Source organism: Trichophyton rubrum (assembly GCF_000151425.1).
Source record: "Trichophyton rubrum CBS 118892 genomic scaffold supercont2.3, whole genome shotgun sequence".
Lineage (NCBI taxonomy): Eukaryota > Fungi > Ascomycota > Eurotiomycetes > Onygenales > Arthrodermataceae > Trichophyton > Trichophyton rubrum.
In genome coordinates, this window is record NW_003456426.1 from 924,687 (window position 1) to 941,046 (window position 16,360).

At 48.4% G+C, this 16,360-nt stretch overlaps 4 protein-coding genes across 5 annotated transcripts; 2 read left to right on the forward strand and 2 right to left on the reverse strand.

Moving 5' to 3' along the window:
- Positions 1–9: 9 nt before the first annotated feature.
- On the reverse strand, positions 10–3,318 carry TERG_03080 (isoleucine-tRNA ligase; the record flags this gene model as incomplete). Its single annotated transcript, XM_003235979.1, has 2 exons — positions 10–2,817; positions 2,890–3,318. The coding sequence occupies 2 exons, from the start codon at positions 3,316–3,318 to the stop codon at positions 10–12; spliced, it is 3,237 nt and encodes a 1,078-aa protein (XP_003236027.1).
- Positions 3,319–3,668: 350 nt separating this feature from the next.
- Positions 3,669–7,232, reverse strand: TERG_03081 (uncharacterized protein; the record flags this gene model as incomplete). The annotated part of the gene is made up of 6 exons (XM_003235980.2): positions 6,498–7,232; positions 6,381–6,435; positions 6,134–6,340; positions 5,609–6,072; positions 3,826–5,550; positions 3,669–3,767 (listed from the first exon to the last, which is right to left on the reverse strand). The coding sequence occupies exons 1-6, from the start codon at positions 6,771–6,773 to the stop codon at positions 3,669–3,671; spliced, it is 2,826 nt and encodes a 941-aa protein (XP_003236028.1). The 5' UTR covers positions 6,774–7,232.
- Positions 7,233–7,248: 16 nt separating this feature from the next.
- TERG_03082 (uncharacterized protein) lies at positions 7,249–10,705 on the forward strand (the record flags this gene model as incomplete). Of its 2 annotated transcripts, XM_047748018.1 has the most annotated exons (3): positions 7,566–8,184; positions 8,241–9,991; positions 10,063–10,705. In XM_047748018.1, exons 1-3 carry the CDS (start codon positions 8,113–8,115, stop codon positions 10,703–10,705), a joined length of 2,466 nt encoding a protein of 821 aa, XP_047603991.1. In that variant the 5' UTR covers positions 7,566–8,112. The 2 variants fall into 2 exon arrangements, with proteins under 2 accessions (XP_047605839.1, XP_047603991.1); XM_047749511.1 differs by having other exon boundaries at positions 7,249–9,991.
- Positions 10,706–12,329: 1,624 nt separating this feature from the next.
- TERG_03083 (3-phosphoshikimate 1-carboxyvinyltransferase) lies at positions 12,330–16,290 on the forward strand (the record flags this gene model as incomplete). The annotated part of the gene is made up of 3 exons (XM_003235982.2): positions 12,330–16,097; positions 16,163–16,207; positions 16,270–16,290. The coding sequence occupies 3 exons, from the start codon at positions 12,330–12,332 to the stop codon at positions 16,288–16,290; spliced, it is 3,834 nt and encodes a 1,277-aa protein (XP_003236030.2).
- Between the last annotated feature and the right edge of the window lie 70 nt (positions 16,291–16,360).

The window sequence follows — 16,360 nt, forward strand, 5'->3', positions numbered from 1 at the left end:
TTTTTCTTTTTATAGCTTAACAAGTCGAAGCAGGAACATAGCCCTTTGAACTTCTTGAACTTCCTCCATGATCACATCTTCTTCAGTATCAGGGATCTTCCCTTCGACCTCAGTAACGACGTGTTTGTCCATGGGCCGTCGAAGTGCCTTTTCAAGAGCCTTGGCTTGCCTGTCGAACACCCCTTCAATTCCAATGTCATCAGGATCAGACAGAACACGATATTCCATCCCAACGTCATCCGTTACTTGCAGGCCAGCCTTCTTTCTGAGGCGCTGAACTCTGTTGACGATCTCTCGCGCAATCCCTTCGTCTGCAAGTTCTGGGTACAAGGCCGCATCCAAGATGGTAAGGACGTCATCATCAGTGTTGGTTTCCAGTTCAGAGGAGCCTTCGTCTCGCTTTAATCCTCGCTTCACAACTAGGTCACCCGTCACTAGTTCGATGCCGTCGACTAGTATCTTCCCGGTCTCAACGTATTTCTTCACATCGTCATTGGAGAGTGATGGCAAGGCTTTCTTAACTTTCTGCACGTCCTTCTTCAACTTCTTGCCGAGAACTGGCCAGTCAGCATCAACGCTATACTGGACGTTATATTTAGCTTCGTCGGATGACAGTATCAGGTCGCGGATGTTAAGCTCCTCGGCAATGTACGACTCTAGCGAGCGAACGTCGTCTAGATATTCTTGATCCTTGTGAATAACAACAAGGGACTTCAGAGGACACTTCAAACCGATGGTTCGGCGCTCACGGGAAACTCTACCAAGTTCTATCACCTTCTGCATTCGCCTGACTTGCCTCTCAATAGTCTCATTAAATAGCTCCTCTCGAACTTCTGGGAAGGGAAGGAAGTGTACTGATCGGCTATCTTCTCCTCGGAGATTCTCTGGAATATGTGGTAGGAGGCGAAGATAGATGGTATCGGTGATGAAAGGCGTGAAGGGGGCTAGTCCACGAACCAATGTGTAAAGGACTTCAAAAAGGGTGTTGAGGGCATGCAGTGTATCGTCCAATCCAAGTTCACCCTTTAGACGTCTTCGGTTGAATCGGATATACCAGTTAGTTGTGTTGTCAATGAGTTCAAGTAATCTTGGAACCACCGTGTAGAGTCGGTAACCAGCCATCTCCTCGTTCACAAACTTGAGCAAGCTTTGACAACTGGCCAGGATCCAGCGATCCATGGCGTTGGTGTTAGTGGACTCGGCCTTAGGATCAAACATGTAGTCGACATTTTCAACCTTCTTTAACAGCGCAACCTGACCTTCAAAGAACTTGTAGCTGTTCCACAGTGGCAGGAGGACCTTGGAAACAATTTCCTTGACGCCCGACTCCTTGAACCTCAATGGCTCCGCGCGGACAACTGGCGAATTGATGAGGTATAGTCGAAGTGGATCAGAGCCGTACCGATCCATCACTAAGCCTGGATCCGGGTAGTTCTTCAGACGCTTTGACATCTTCTTCCCATCCTCAGCGAGGACAATTCCATTGACAACACAGTTTTTGAATGGCAGTTTTCCGAAAAGGTGTACGCCCAAAACTGCAAGGGTATAGAACCATCCACGAGTCTGGTCAAGGCCCTCGGCGATGAAATCACCAGGGAACTTGTCCTCGAAACGCTCTTTGTCTTTAAACGGATAATGCTGTGAGGCGTATGGCATGCTTCCTGACTCAAACCAGCAATCAAACACCTCCTCCACGCGGCGGAGCATACCTTTTCCTTTCTTACTAGGAATGGTGATGTGGTCAATCTTGTCACGATGGAGGTCGGTCAATTCGCCGGTATAACCACTCAGCTCCTTTAGCTCCTGCACACTTCCGACAGCAACGATCTCTTCGAAATCCTCACTGGCCCAGAGAGGGATAGGGGTACCCCAATAACGATTTCGAGAAATATTCCAATCTCTTGCGTTTACTATCCAGCTTGCAAAGCGTTTCTCCTTGACAAAAGACGGAACCCAGTATGACTGTTCAATCGACTCCAGCAAAGCAGGAATTACGGGGGTGACCTTGACAAACCAAGAAGGCACTGCTCTATAAATCAAAGGGGTATCAGATCTCCAGCAGAAAGGATAACTATGAGTAATCTGGCTATCAACAACTACTCGGCCTGTGCCTTTCAAGTGTTTGATAATCGCTTTGTCAGCCTCTTTGACATGCATGCCAGCAAAGTCCCTAACCTCCTTGGTGAATCGACCCCTTTCATCTACAGGGTTTGGAGGCAGCCTGTCCCCGCTAATGACGCCGGATTTCATAGCAACGTTGTAATCTTCTTCACCGAACGCGGGAGCCTGGTGGACGATTCCAACACCACTATCGGCGGTAACATAAGACGCAGTGAGTACGCGGAATCCGTGGTCCTTGAACTTGTCGTAGAAGTAGTCAAAGAGGGGCTCATATTTCCATCCTTCCATATCAGAACCCTTGACACGTTCCAGTATCTTGAACTTTGCCTTCTTGGGGTTCTTGTAAAGTGTCCCCAGAAGAGCCTCCAAAATGTAATAGTTCTTGCCCGAGGCCTCATCGTGAATCTTGATATATTCAAAATCCGGATGAACTGCAAGCCCAACATGGGATGGAAGGGTCCATGGCGTGGTCGTCCAAGCCAGAAGGCAAGTCTGGGGGTCATCAAGGAGTGGGAATGAAACGACAACCGCAGGATCTTGAACGTCCTTGTAGTTTTGCTGAGCCTCGAAATTACTCAACGGGGTGTTAAGTGCGGTCGAGTACGGCATGACTCTGTACCCACGATATACAGCGCCTTTGTCAAATAGTTGTTTCAGTATCCACCAGATAGATTCCATAAAGGTGGTGTCCATCGTCTAGACAAGCAAACAAACTGTCAGTAAGGTCGTTTTAGCCCACCATCGTGCCCATGGGAAGAGCGCTCCCACCTTATAATCATTGTCAAAATCAATCCAACGGCCCAGCCTGTCAATGGTCTGCCTCCACTCTGTAGAAAACCTCATAACAATGGCTTTGCATTCAGCGTTGTAGGCCTTGAGGCCGATCTTCTCGACAGCTTCAGAGCCCGACATTCCCAGCATCTTGTCAATTTCATATTCGATCGGAACGCCGTGCGTATCCCAGCCAAATCTGCGCTCGACATGATAGCCCTTCATCGACCAGTATCGAGGAATAATGTCCTTTATGGTGGAAGCAAGCAAATGCCCGTAGTGGGGTAATCCAGTCGCAAATGGCGGGCCATCGTAGAAGGTGTACTCTTTTTTGCCCTTGGATAACTCGACCTGACGCTCAAAGGCCCCGATCTCCTTCCATCGTTTGAGGATGGCCTCCTCTTCCTTTGGAAAGTCGATAGACATGGCGTCGCGAAGATAGTGCTGTGACTCTGCTGCGTGTGAGAAGTGCGTGGGGGGAGCGGAGCAGTCACAGCTATTTAAGCCCTGCCGGAATTTGTGTGTGAGTCAGCGCGGCAAGTGGGAAATTCTGGCCCCAAGGCCTCCTTTTCGCAGCAGGATTCGACCAGCCGCAGTCACATTGGTGATTCATATATACAAAGGAATGACTCGGATGAAGAAATGCAAACAGGCAATAGCTCTAGGAACAATGTTCAAGAAGAGATAGATGTTAATGGCTAAGAATATATATGATTATTTCGTCACTCGTTCCGCAATAAGTCTGGTTATCAGATGCACTACCATCAAGCTGGCAATCATTCCGCGTTCCCTTCGTCTTCGTCCTCATCATCCTCGTCCTCATCCTCATCTTCGTCAATGTCAGATACTTCTTCGCCCAGGGCCTCCAACCGTTTCTAAGACCGGTGTTAGCAATGTTCGATTAGAGAGAAGAATATTGGTTGAATAACCTACCTTGTCTGCTTTCCTCTTTGCTTCAAGGTCGCTGAACACTATCAGCAGATCTTCCAGTTCGTTCTGTGCTGATTTGCGAGCGGCTTCGCTCTCCTCACTAGCCTTTTGCAGCTTCTCGGCCCGTTCTCGAGCTTCCTTTAGGCTCTTTTCCAGCGTCTTGTTATGCTCCTCCGCCTGCCGCGCCTTTTCCTCTGCTCGCCGGTTCTTTGCTTCTAGATTTGATAGATTTGTTGAGTATTCTTCATGGGCAGTCTGGAGGTCCAGGATGTGGTCCTTGTTAGCCTTCTCAAGGCTCGCCTCTAGTTTCTGCACCATTTGCTTCAATTCCGTAACCTCGCTTTCATGCATGTCTCTAAGCTCAGTAGTTCGCCTTTCATGTTCACTAGTAGTTTGCTTTAGTTGGTTATCGAGAGCATGCAGTTGCTCACCATGGTTCCTAACAAGTTCACTCTTGGCCAACGTATGTTGCTCCTCTAGTCTAGACAATTCGGCCTGGTGTGTCTTTTTCATTGACTCATTGGCTTGATTGAGCCTATGTAACTCATGGTTACTAGAATCTTTGGTCCGTTTGTGGTCCAAATGCTCCTGGTCTAGCTTACGCTGCAGATCCAACATCTCTGACTCCAAGTTCTGAATAGCCTGTGCTCGCTCTTCAGCCTGAGCTCTCAAGTTGTCCACTAGCTCGCGTGAGATCCCCTTAGGAATTCCATTTGCCAGTACAGGTACCTCCATTCCAGGATCGCGGTCAATAGCCCGAATGAGTCGGCTAAAATTGTCCTTTAGAAAATCAACAAAGGTTTTCTTAAAGAAGATGTCAGGAAGCCCAGAGTCATGTTGCCCCTGGACCGTTTGTGGTAGAACCTCAAAGTCCCGAACCAGTGGGTGCTCGCGAAGTTTTGTGATTTTGTCAATGTACTGCTCTCTTCCAAGCCTACTTATCAGCAGTTGGTGAAGGGTTGAACGGGGAATAGGGGAGTCCTTTGTTGAAAATTCGTATATAATCCCAAGAAGAACAGCACATAGCCCGGGAAGAAGTGACTCTGGGGAGCCCTCCTGTTTGGCTTCTTGGATCAGGCTCTGGATACTGCTTCCCTCGCCCAAGAAGTCGTTAACGATGTCTGGGTCTTCAAATAGCCAGCCACAGAGTAAGGTCAAGTATCCAACAGATATTCTCTCGTCGTCATGGCGCTGGATACCGGTGATCAAATTACCAGCAATTGCCTGCACACACGTTACCACCTCTTCCCCACTTTCAGCATCGCCCTCAGTAACTTTCATTGCGGCAGCCTTAGCTTCGGGGTCTTCATATATTAGATGAAATAGCAGGACAGAGGCTAGCCATAGCTGGTAAGGATCTTTTGTGGTATCAAAATCCAAGGGGCGGATAAGGATAGACAATATGTTTGGAATCTCATCGCCACCACCTGTGTGGCCGCTTATTGCTCTGTTCAAAAAGTGAAGCTTGATTCCTGAATGATTCGTAAAGAAAGCCTGGATGCAGTCACAAGATGCGAGGCGAGCATCCAGCATGTTTACCGGACCTTGTTGTAAGGTCAGGCGCAACAACGCCTCCAGAACGTTGAGCCTTTCCACAGTCCGGGCTGGTGCATTTCCATTAACCAGCTTCTGATCCACCGGTGTAGCTGTTATGGTAACCTCCATATCTGAAAACTTTTCCTGGAGTGTTGCATTGGAGCAGATCAAGTCTGAAGCTGCAAGGAGAGCCTTCGCTTGAATGTTAGCTAAATACATTAAAGATCACTAACTGGCAATGGGTACTGACCTTTGATTTGAGAGAAACATCAAATTCTTCATTAAATGCAGCTCTCAGCAGTTGTTGCATAGTTCCACTCTGCCAGAAGGCCATCTGGTTTACTGGAGTGCTGATACCGCGCTTGACAAGAAATAGCTGGATAATAGCAAGGATTCCCCAGATATTTTTATTGCGTTGCTCCAGCATCCAGACCGGGAATTCTTCATCAGGCTTACGATCCTTCATTGCATCTTCCAAAAGCAGAACTAGCTTCCTCACGCAACCAGTCTCCCGGAAAAAAGATTGGTTAGAGGGGTTTAACTGTAATAGGTTGGCCAGCAGAGCCAGACAATCCTCTAGTGTCCTAGATCCATGCTTCAAAGATCCCTCAGCTTCTATTAAGGAGAATATCCGTTCAAAAGCATTTTCAAAGGCCACAACTTTCTGCAACTCAGCAGAAGAAACTGTGAGTGCAATGAGAAGAAGAAGTGCCTCTACAGGAGGTAACGGTTAGCAGTCCACAAATATCTTTGGCGCTGACATTCTTATTCGTACCATTACGAGCTGGCTCTCTTGAGTCACCCAATACCGCAGCAATCCTAGATATACCCAATGGTGCCGTCAAGATACATTCCTGCGTTCTCTCCGGGCGAGCTGCTGAAATCTGAGATATTAACTGGAGGGAGTAGAGCCTGGAGTAAAATTCCTTGGTGTCTAGAAGGTCAAGTAGGATTGTGATATTATCTTGTCTCTGTCCATTGCCTTGTCAGCAGCTTAGCTTCTGCCAAATTTAAGGAGCGACTTGCCTGAGTAAATTCGTCCGCTAGCCATAGTGCTAACTCATCTGATGCTTCTGGCTGTTGGCAGGATGTACAATTAGTTTCCCAGTAAGTAATGCGAGGCAGCCAATGCAACCCACACTATTCTCCTCCGGAGAAAAAAGCATCAGCAGAGTCTCCAGGACCAGCTTGATAGTATCAACGTCCTCAACATCGTTGCGGAGAGAAGTGATCAGTGGCCTCAGGGCCTCCGATGCAACAGACGCAGGATATCCCTTGGCGAAGCTCCGGAGCCCAAGTATAGCTGCCCGGCGATCTTCCAGCAGCGTCGAGCTCTGCAGCCGACTGCTCAGCGTATTTATTGTGTCAGTCGCTGTCTGCCGCGCGGGAGCTTGGGATTCGAGGATGCGAAACATCGTGTGTTATGGAACCGAAACAGCACCATCACCGCCGGTCAATAGGGCCGCACATGCTCACGTAGGGACAAGGAAGGGGTTAAATTAAACACAGAGCCGGCAGTAGCACTCTCTTCTGTTATCGCTGTCTCTGCGGCCGGTAATAATATCAACATCAACCTTCAAATCCGCTACAACTAGTTTATTTTGCTCCAGATAATGAGAATATCACGTGACCCAGCTGGCTTCACCATAATTTTAGGTTTCGGAAAAATATTCGATATTTTTTTTGATGTTAAATTATTGAAAAGCCGAAAGAGACGTCAAGAAGACGCAGAGGCAGAACGGGAGAGAGACAAACGGAGAGTGCACATGCTTCGGAAAGCCTTATCATTGGTATCACTCGTTTCGCGCAAAGGAAGCAAGTTGCAGAGTCTGGATTTTCTTTTCCCATCGTTACCGCCGGCATTGCTCCCGGCACAACGTCGCGATGGGCGTTCCAGCTCTCTTCCGATGGCTTTCGTCCAAGTACCCAAAGATTGTCTCCGCCGTCGTTGAAGAACAGCCGCAGGAGATAGACGGGCAGGAAATACCAGTCGATATCACCAAACCGAACCCAAATGGCGAGGAGATGGATAACCTGTATCTGGACATGAACGGCATCGTCCACCCGTGTACGCATCCCGAGGGCAAGCCTCCACCGGCAAATGAGGGCGAGATGATGCTGGAAATCTTCAAATATACAGACAGGGTGGTGAACATGGTCCGGCCAAGAAAGGTGCTAATGATTGCTGTTGGTATGTCGGGTTTACGGCTGTGGGGAATCTAGAGGTCTCCCCTCGGACGGCTACATTATATATGCATGATGTGTTCATAGTCGCCAAGGGGAGTTACAGCCTTTCATTCTCTTTCCCCACTAGCACCTATTCGTTCTGCTATGTGTTTGGTACTAATGTTGCGTTCGTTTTAGATGGAGTCGCTCCTCGTGCAAAAATGAACCAGCAACGCTCCCGTCGATTCCGTTCTGCGCAAGATGCAAAGGCTGAAGATGAGAAGAAAGTGGAATTTGCAAAGTTGCTCAAGAAACAGAAACGCGGGAAGAAAGATGTAACAGTTGCTGAAGAGGTGATTACAAAAACTTGGGATACCAATGTCATCACGCCAGGAACTCCATTTATGGATATCCTTGCACTTGCACTGCGATATTGGGTCGCGTATAAGTTAAGTACTGACCCTGGTTGGGAAAAGGTTAGTCGAGTCCATCATCATTGAACCTGCTTGGATGTGTACTAACTTCCCTTATTAGCTGAAAGTCATTATCTCCGATGCCACAGTTCCAGGGGAGGGAGAACACAAAATTATGGAGTTTATTCGTTCCCAGCGTGCTTGTCCAGAGTATGATCCCAATACTCGGCACGTCATTTACGGCTTGGTTAGTGACGTATATGTCTACACATATAGCATAAGCAGTCGCTGACTAGTTTTTAGGATGCCGATTTGATCATGTTGGGGCTAGGCACTCATGAGCCACACTTCCGAGTTTTGCGCGAAGACGTCTTTTTCCAGGAATCAAAAGCTAGAACTTGCAAACTATGCGGGCAAGCCGGCCATGTTGAAGAGGCCTGCACAGGAAAGGCGAAAGAGAAGCGAGGGGAGTTTGATGAAAAACAAAAGGGAAACCCCTTGAAACCATTCATCTGGCTTCATGTTTCCGTACTTCGTGAATATCTGGCTGTAGAAATGCAGGTCCCTCAACAACCATTTCCTTTTGATCTCGAGAGAGCTCTGGATGACTGGGTATTCATGTGTTTCTTCGTTGGTAACGATTTCTTACCTCACCTTCCGTCGTTGGAGATTCGTGAGAACGGCATAGATACGCTCATTGCAATTTGGCGTGATAATATCCCACAGATGGGTGGCTACCTAACGAAGGATGGGCGGGTTGATTTGGCAAAGGCACAGTTAATTTTACAGGGGCTAGCCAAACAGGAAGACGCAATCTTCCGCCGTCGGCGACAAACCGAGGAGAGGAGGAATGCAAATGCTAAACGACGCCAGGAGGAAGACCGCCAACGCAGGAACAATAACAATGATCATGCTCGGAAGAAGCGAAGAGGCTCCCGCGGTGCTGAACCAGTCCCAGATATTCCACCTCTCGTCGTACCCGGGAAAGGCGAGTTATCGAGAGCTGAGAGAGAGCTGACACACGCTATGGTTGTCAATCGCGGCGCAGTCTACAAGGCTAACATGGCAAACAAAAGCGCTGCCGCCGCTCTCAAAGCCCAGCTTCTCTCTGGTGGCACAGCAGAAGACGGTGCTGGCGCTACAAATTCTCAGGATCCGGCACCTTCAGGGATGCCCAGCTCAAAACTTGGCAAAAGAAAGTCGGACGTATTTGAAAACTCAAATACAGAAGCGGAAGCAGAAGAAGAGGATGAGGAAGAAGAAGACACGGTTGAGGTTCCAGCAAAGCCTAAAGAAGATGAGATGCCCCCGGATACGGTACGGCTGTGGGAAGATGGATATGCAGACCGGTACTACGAGCAGAAATTCGGAGTAAACCCCAAAGATATCGCTTTCCGCCATAAGGTAGCTCGGGCATACGTTGAAGGACTGAGTTGGGTGCTTTTGTATTATTTCCAGGGATGTCCGTCCTGGACGTGGTACTACCCGTACCACTATGCGCCATTTGCAGCCGACTTTGTTGACATTGGCAAAATGGATGTGCAATTTACAAAAGGGACTCCTTTCAAGCCATTTGAACAGCTGATGGGTGTCTTGCCTGCAGCGTCGAACCATGCTATTCCCGAGGTATTCCGGGACCTCATGTCTGATGAGAACAGCGAGATCATCGACTTTTACCCTGAAGATTTCCCCGTTGACCTGAACGGGAAAAAGTTTGCATGGCAGGGAGTTGCTCTGTTGCCGTTTATTGACGAGAAACGCCTGCTGGCAGCCATGGATAAGCGATATCACCTGTTGTCGGAGGAAGAGCAAGCCCGCAATGCCATGGGGAAGGACGTATTACTATTGTCAGAAAAACACCCCCTTTACGAATCTCTAACGGCCAATTTCTACTCCAAAAAACAAGTGTCGTCGAAGCTCAAATTGAACATGCGTATCAGCGAGGGACTAGGTGGGAAAGTCGAGAAGAACGAATCATATCTACCCCATAGTTCTCTATCCCTGGAGGTGGATGGCGCCGATATCCCTGCACTCGATGAAGATCGGTCAATAAGGTAAAAAATCTGGCCCCCATTACATTAATATGTATATATTTGTCTGTCTGCTAACATTGCGATACAAACAGTGTTTACTATGAAATGCCCAGGTCTATGCATACCCATAAATCCATGCTTCTTCGGGGTGTCAAGTTCAAGGAGCCGACTCTTGACAAGGCGGATCTAGAAATCACCAGAAACAAAGCCCGACACTCTGGGCGGTCATTCGGAGGAGCACCACTCCATTCTAACCGCGGTGGTAGAGGCAGGGGAGGCGGGAGAGGTGGAGGCCAGATATCCTACGCCAGCAACGACCGCCCAAACCCCTTTGCTGCACACGTAGCCCCAGGCTATATTCCCCCACCGCACATGGGTGGAGGGCCACCTGGGTACAATCCTGCACCCCCAAGTATGTACAACGGCCCTGATCGATACCGGTCCCAGGGAGGGTACCCTAGGGGAGGCGGCGGCGGCGGCGGATACGGCGGAGGCTACGGCGGCCATTACCAGCAACCACCTCCACATAGATGGGCCCAACACGACGGTCCAGCTTACGGCAACCCTCCTCGCAACCCCTACCAGGACCGCGCTCACTACCAGAGCGGCGGAAGCGGCGGGTACGGGCGTGGCGGAGGAGGAGGAGGACCCTATGACGGTAGGGGAGGAGGCTACTACGGCTCCAGGGGATCCGGGCGTGGTCGGGGTCGAGGTGACGGGTATGGCAGGTATTAAGCAAGCGCTGAACTCGCTTAGTCTACGTATAGCTGTACGAATATAGAACGCTCCCACCATCTATCTCCTTTTTTTTTACTTTTTTCTTTTTATATCCTGTCCCCATCGTGGCCTTTTTTTTTTTTTTTTTTGTTATCTTCCCTCGATATTTAGTTATTATTAGAAAAACGACCAAGACCGGACCGAAGGCGGTGAATGATGGCAGAAACCCTCTTTCGACTTCAACTAAAAAAAATAACGACGTCGAGCTTTTCTTTTGCTTTTGAATTTGCTGTATTCCGAGACTATCTAGAGAAATCAAATATTACGCCTGCGGCGGTTAGCAGGTTGTTTCGTCGCTGTCTCCGTTGAGTTATATTATTGCGAGAGAGGTCCAGGTCCTCCGATCGTCGGGGCTGGCTAGATATTACTCATAGCTCAGGGAGCTTAGTTAAGTTTCTTTAGCTTGTGCTCAATTTTCGGTCTTCTCTCCTCCTCTCTGGCTACCATTTCAATTGAAGCGGCCTGCGACTCTGACGACGGTGCTAAGCTGACTTTTTATGGGCCTGGGATGAATTAAGCTGCGACGTTGGACTCGTTTTTACTGTTGTCGACTATCAGAAAAGGACCGGCTGAGAGAGCTTGCCCCTCCCCTGCTCTATAGCTCCCCACACAGGCCTCAGAACCTTCGGGCGCTTCATCATGGAGCCAACAACAATTCAGATCCTAGGCCGTGACAGCATAGTCGCGGATTTTGGCATTTGGAGACGCCATGTTGCTAAAGACCTTCTTCAGACGCTCTCCTCGTCGACGTATATCCTCATCTCTGATACGAACATAGCCCCCTTGTATGTTCCAGAATTCGAAAAGGCCTTCGAAGAAGCCGCAGCCGAAAAATCCCCGAAACCCCGGCTGCTTACTTACAAGATTGCGCCAGGAGAGTCGTCAAAGGGCCGCGAAACCAAGGCAGAAATTGAGGACTGGATGCTGAGTTGCCAGCCGCCATGTGGTCGAGACACAGTGCTGATTGCTCTTGGAGGTGGGGTGATTGGGGACCTGTCAGGTTTCGTTGCTGCGACCTATATGCGTGGCATTCGGTTCGTACAAGTGCCAACTACGTTACTGGCCATGGTGGACTCCTCAATTGGAGGTAAGACTGCTATTGATACCCCGAATGGAAAGAATTTGATAGGCTCCATATGGCAGCCAGAGAAAATATACTTGGATATGGAATTTTTGAACACACTACCACAACGGGAATTTACGAATGGAATGGCAGAAGTCATCAAGGTGAGCAGTTAGCTTGTTCCAGCCTCCTCATTCTTGAAGCCCAATTCGCTTACACTACCCTAAGACTGCCGCAATTTCAAGTGAAGAGACATTTGCGGAATTAGAGGAAAACGCAGACGCCATTGCCGCAGCACTCAAAACTGAAAATACCCCAGAACGGTCTCGTTTCAGTGGTATCCAGGGCATCCTTAAGCGAACCATTTTAGCTTCAGCGCGATTCAAGGCGGATGTAGTATCCAAAGATGAAAGAGAAGGCGGACTACGAAATCTCCTTAATTTTGGCCATTCTATCGGCCACGCCATCGAGGCAATCCTCGCCCCACAAGTTCTTCATGGAGAATGCGTTTCCATCGGAATGATCAAGGAAGTGGAACTCGCTCGCTATCTGGGAGTTCTTAAAGGTGCCGCCGTGGCTCGTCTTGCCAAATGTCTGACGCGATATGGACTACCTACATCTCTCAAGGATGCCCGAATTCGACGTTTAAGTGCAGGGAAGAAATGTCCCGTTGACAAGCTTATTGCATTCATGGCTGTCGATAAAAAGAACGATGGGCCGATGAAGAAGGTTGTTCTCCTTTCCGCCATTGGCCGTACCTACGAACAGAAGGCGAGTGTTGTGTCCAACGAGCAGCTCAAAGTCGTTCTCGCACCCAGTGTCGAAGTTTACCCCGGAATCCCAAAATCACTCAAGGTTATTTGCACTCCGCCAGGATCCAAGAGTATTTCCAACAGAGCACTTGTTTTAGCTGCCCTTGGCTCTGGAACATGCCGCATTAGAAACCTTCTACACTCCGACGACACAGAAGTTATGCTTAATGCTCTAGAAGCACTAGGTGCTGCCACCTTTTCATGGGAGGAAGAGGGCGAAGTTCTTGTCGTCAATGGAAAGGGCGGTAAGCTAGATGCCAGTTCTCACGAGCTGTACTTGGGCAATGCTGGCACAGCATCAAGATTCTTGACTACCGTCGCAACCCTCTCCAATACCAAGGGAGATGTGTCCCACAACATCCTAACAGGCAATGCCAGAATGAAGCAGCGCCCAATTGGCGATTTGGTTGATGCTCTCAAAGCTAATGGGGTATCCGTTGAATACCTCGAACAACAAGGAAGCCTCCCCCTCAAGGTTCCTACATGCGGCGGTTTCAAGGGTGGAGAGATAGAACTCGCTGCTAAGGTATCATCTCAGTACGTCTCTTCTTTACTGATGTGTGCACCTTATGCCAAGGAAAAGGTTACTCTCAAGCTTGTTGGAGGAAAGCCTATTTCTGAGACCTATATCTCCATGACGGCTGCTATGATGAAATCTTTTGGAATCAGTGTTGAGAAGTCCACGACTGAAGAATATACCTATCACATCGAGCAAGGCCAATACAAAAATCCACCTGAATATGTTATTGAGAGTGATGCTAGCTCGGCAACATATCCTCTTGCCATCGCTGCCATGTCTGGAACCACTTGTACTATTCCTAACATTGGATCGAAGTCACTCCAGGGTGATGCTCGTTTTGCTGTTGATGTATTGCGTCCCATGGGCTGTGATGTTAAGCAGACTGACACTTCCACAACCGTTACCGGGCCTACAGACGGTGCTTTGAAGCCCATCGCTAACGTTGACATGGAACCAATGACCGATGCCTTTTTAACAGCTTCCGTCCTTGCAGCCGTTGCCAGAGACAAGTCCAGCAATACCACCCGTATCTACGGCATAGCAAATCAGCGAGTCAAGGAGTGCAACCGCATCAAGGCAATGAAGGACGAACTTGCCAAGTTCGGGGTTACTTCCAGAGAGCACGAGGATGGTATCGAAATCGACGGCATCGACCGTTCCGCATTGAAGGTACCAATCAATGGAGTCCATTGTTATGATGATCACCGTGTTGCTATGAGTTTTAGTGTACTAGCATCGGCAGCCTCTTCCGAGCCTACCCTGATTTTAGAGAAGGAATGTGTAGGAAAAACTTGGCCCGCATGGTGGGATACTTTGGCTCAAACGTTCAAAGTGACGCTGGATGGCAAGGAGCTAAGCAAAGGAAATGCTGAAAATCGGAAATCCTCGAGGTCTGCTGCATCTATATTCCTCATTGGCATGCGTGGCGCAGGTAAGACCACTAGTGGATATGGTATCTCCCAGGCCCTCAATCGCACCTTCATCGACCTTGACACCGAGCTAGAGAGGATTGAAGGGAAAACCATTCCGGATATTATCAAGGAAAATGGATGGGAAGGGTTCCGTGACGCTGAACTCGCTTTACTTAAACATGTCATAGCTGAGAAACCCGTTGGACACGTCTTTGCTTGTGGCGGCGGCATTGTCGAAACCAAAGAAGCGCGCGATCTCCTGATCAATTATCATAAAACCAAAGGCAACGTCTTCCTTATCATGCGCAACATCAAAAAGGTTATTGAATATCTTGAGATGGACAAGACTCGCCCTGCTTACATTGAAGACATGATGGGCGTATGGCTTCGCCGAGAACCATGGTATCAGGAATGCAGCAATCTCCAGTATTTTAGCCATCACTCAAAGCCAAGCGAGCTCGATGCGGCAATGCAAGGTTTCACTAGATTTCTCAATGTGGTCATGGGCCAAACAGATCACCTTGAGCTGCTGAAAAAGAGGAGTCATTCTTTTTTCGTATCCCTTACCCTTCCAGATCTTCTACCATGTGGAAATATCCTCCAAAGGGCCTCCTTCGGATCTCATGCTGTCGAACTAAGAGTTGATCTACTCAAAGACCCTACTTCGACTTCAGCTATCCCCTCTATCAACTATGTTGCGGAGCAAATATCCTTCCTCCGGAGCCAGGTGTCTCTACCGCTCATCTTTACTATTCGCACCAAAGCACAGGGAGGATTGTTCCCCGACAATGCCGTTGATGAGGCATTAGGGCTATATAAGCTTGCCATTCGTATGGGATCTGATTTCATTGACCTAGAAATATCGTTCCCAGATAACCTACTGCACGCAGTGACCGAGATAAAAGGATATTCCAAAATCATTGCATCCCATCACGATGTCAATGGCCAGCTCTCGTGGTCTAACGGATCCTGGATCCAATACTATAACAAAGCTTTACAATATGGCGATGTAATCAAACTCATTGGCGTTGCTGAATCTCTTGACGATAACCTAGCTTTGCAGCAATTCAAAGCTTGGGCAGAGAGATCCTACCCCATCCCAATGATTGCTATCAATATGGGCAATAAAGGGCGCCTCAGCCGTATACTGAACCGGTTTATGACTCCTGTTTCACATCCTGCTCTTCCCTTTAAGGCTGCACCAGGACAGCTCTCCGCGAAGGAAATTCGACAAGCTCTCACGCTCATGGGTGAGTTGGATGCTAAGGAGTTCGCTCTCTTTGGGAAACCCATATCCGCTTCAAGATCTCCTGCTTTGCACAACACACTCTTTGCTGAGGCCGGCTTCCCACATGAATATGGCCGTTTAGAGACAGACAACGTCGAAGATGTCAAGGAATCCATCTACTCGGAAGAGTTTGGCGGTGCTTCAGTGACTATTCCGCTGAAGGAGCGCATCATGGAACTACTGGATGAAATTTCCCCTGAAGCCAAGATCATAGGTGCCGTAAATACCATTGTTCCTATCGTCGAAGAGGGTAAAGCAACTCGGAAGTTGGTTGGATATAACACCGACTGGCAAGGTATGGCCCGATGCTTAAAGGATGCTGGAGCAATATATTTGAAAAAAGGAGAATCTGCCCTTACCATTGGCAGTGGTGGTACTGCTCGAGCGGCTATCTACTCGCTTCATAGCATGGGATATTCCCCCATCTATCTTGTTGGGAGAACGCCTGCAAACTTAACTAAACTCGCATCCAGCTTCCCAGCTGAATACAATGTCCAGGTTGTTGAGGACATCAAATCAATCCAAACCTTTCCCAAGGTAGCAATTAGCACCATACCCGGTGACCAGGAAATTTCCGAGCCTTTGCAAGAATTGATTGCCCTTATTATGAAGGATGGTCAAGAGAGCTCTGAAAAATGCATTATACTGGATATGGCTTATAAACCTGATGTGACAGCTATTGCACAGCTAGTATCACCTGCCGGTTGGAAAATTGTTAAGGGGCTAGAAGTTCTCGTTGCCCAAGGGGTCTATCAGGTACGGTTAAGGCTCCCTTGAATACGTGTGTAGTTTAATGTACAAGCTAACATTGCTTTTGGTAGTTTGAGCACTGGACTGGCCTGGTACCAGTTTATGAAGATGCATGGGTATGACTATTCCTTTGGCAACCCTTATTTCTACTTAGTACGCTAATGATAGATCCTTCCAGGCTGCCGTTATGAACAATTAAATCCATATCTTAAGCACCTGCTTGTTCCCGAGCAAGCACCATACCCAAATTCTCTCTGAGAATTTAAACT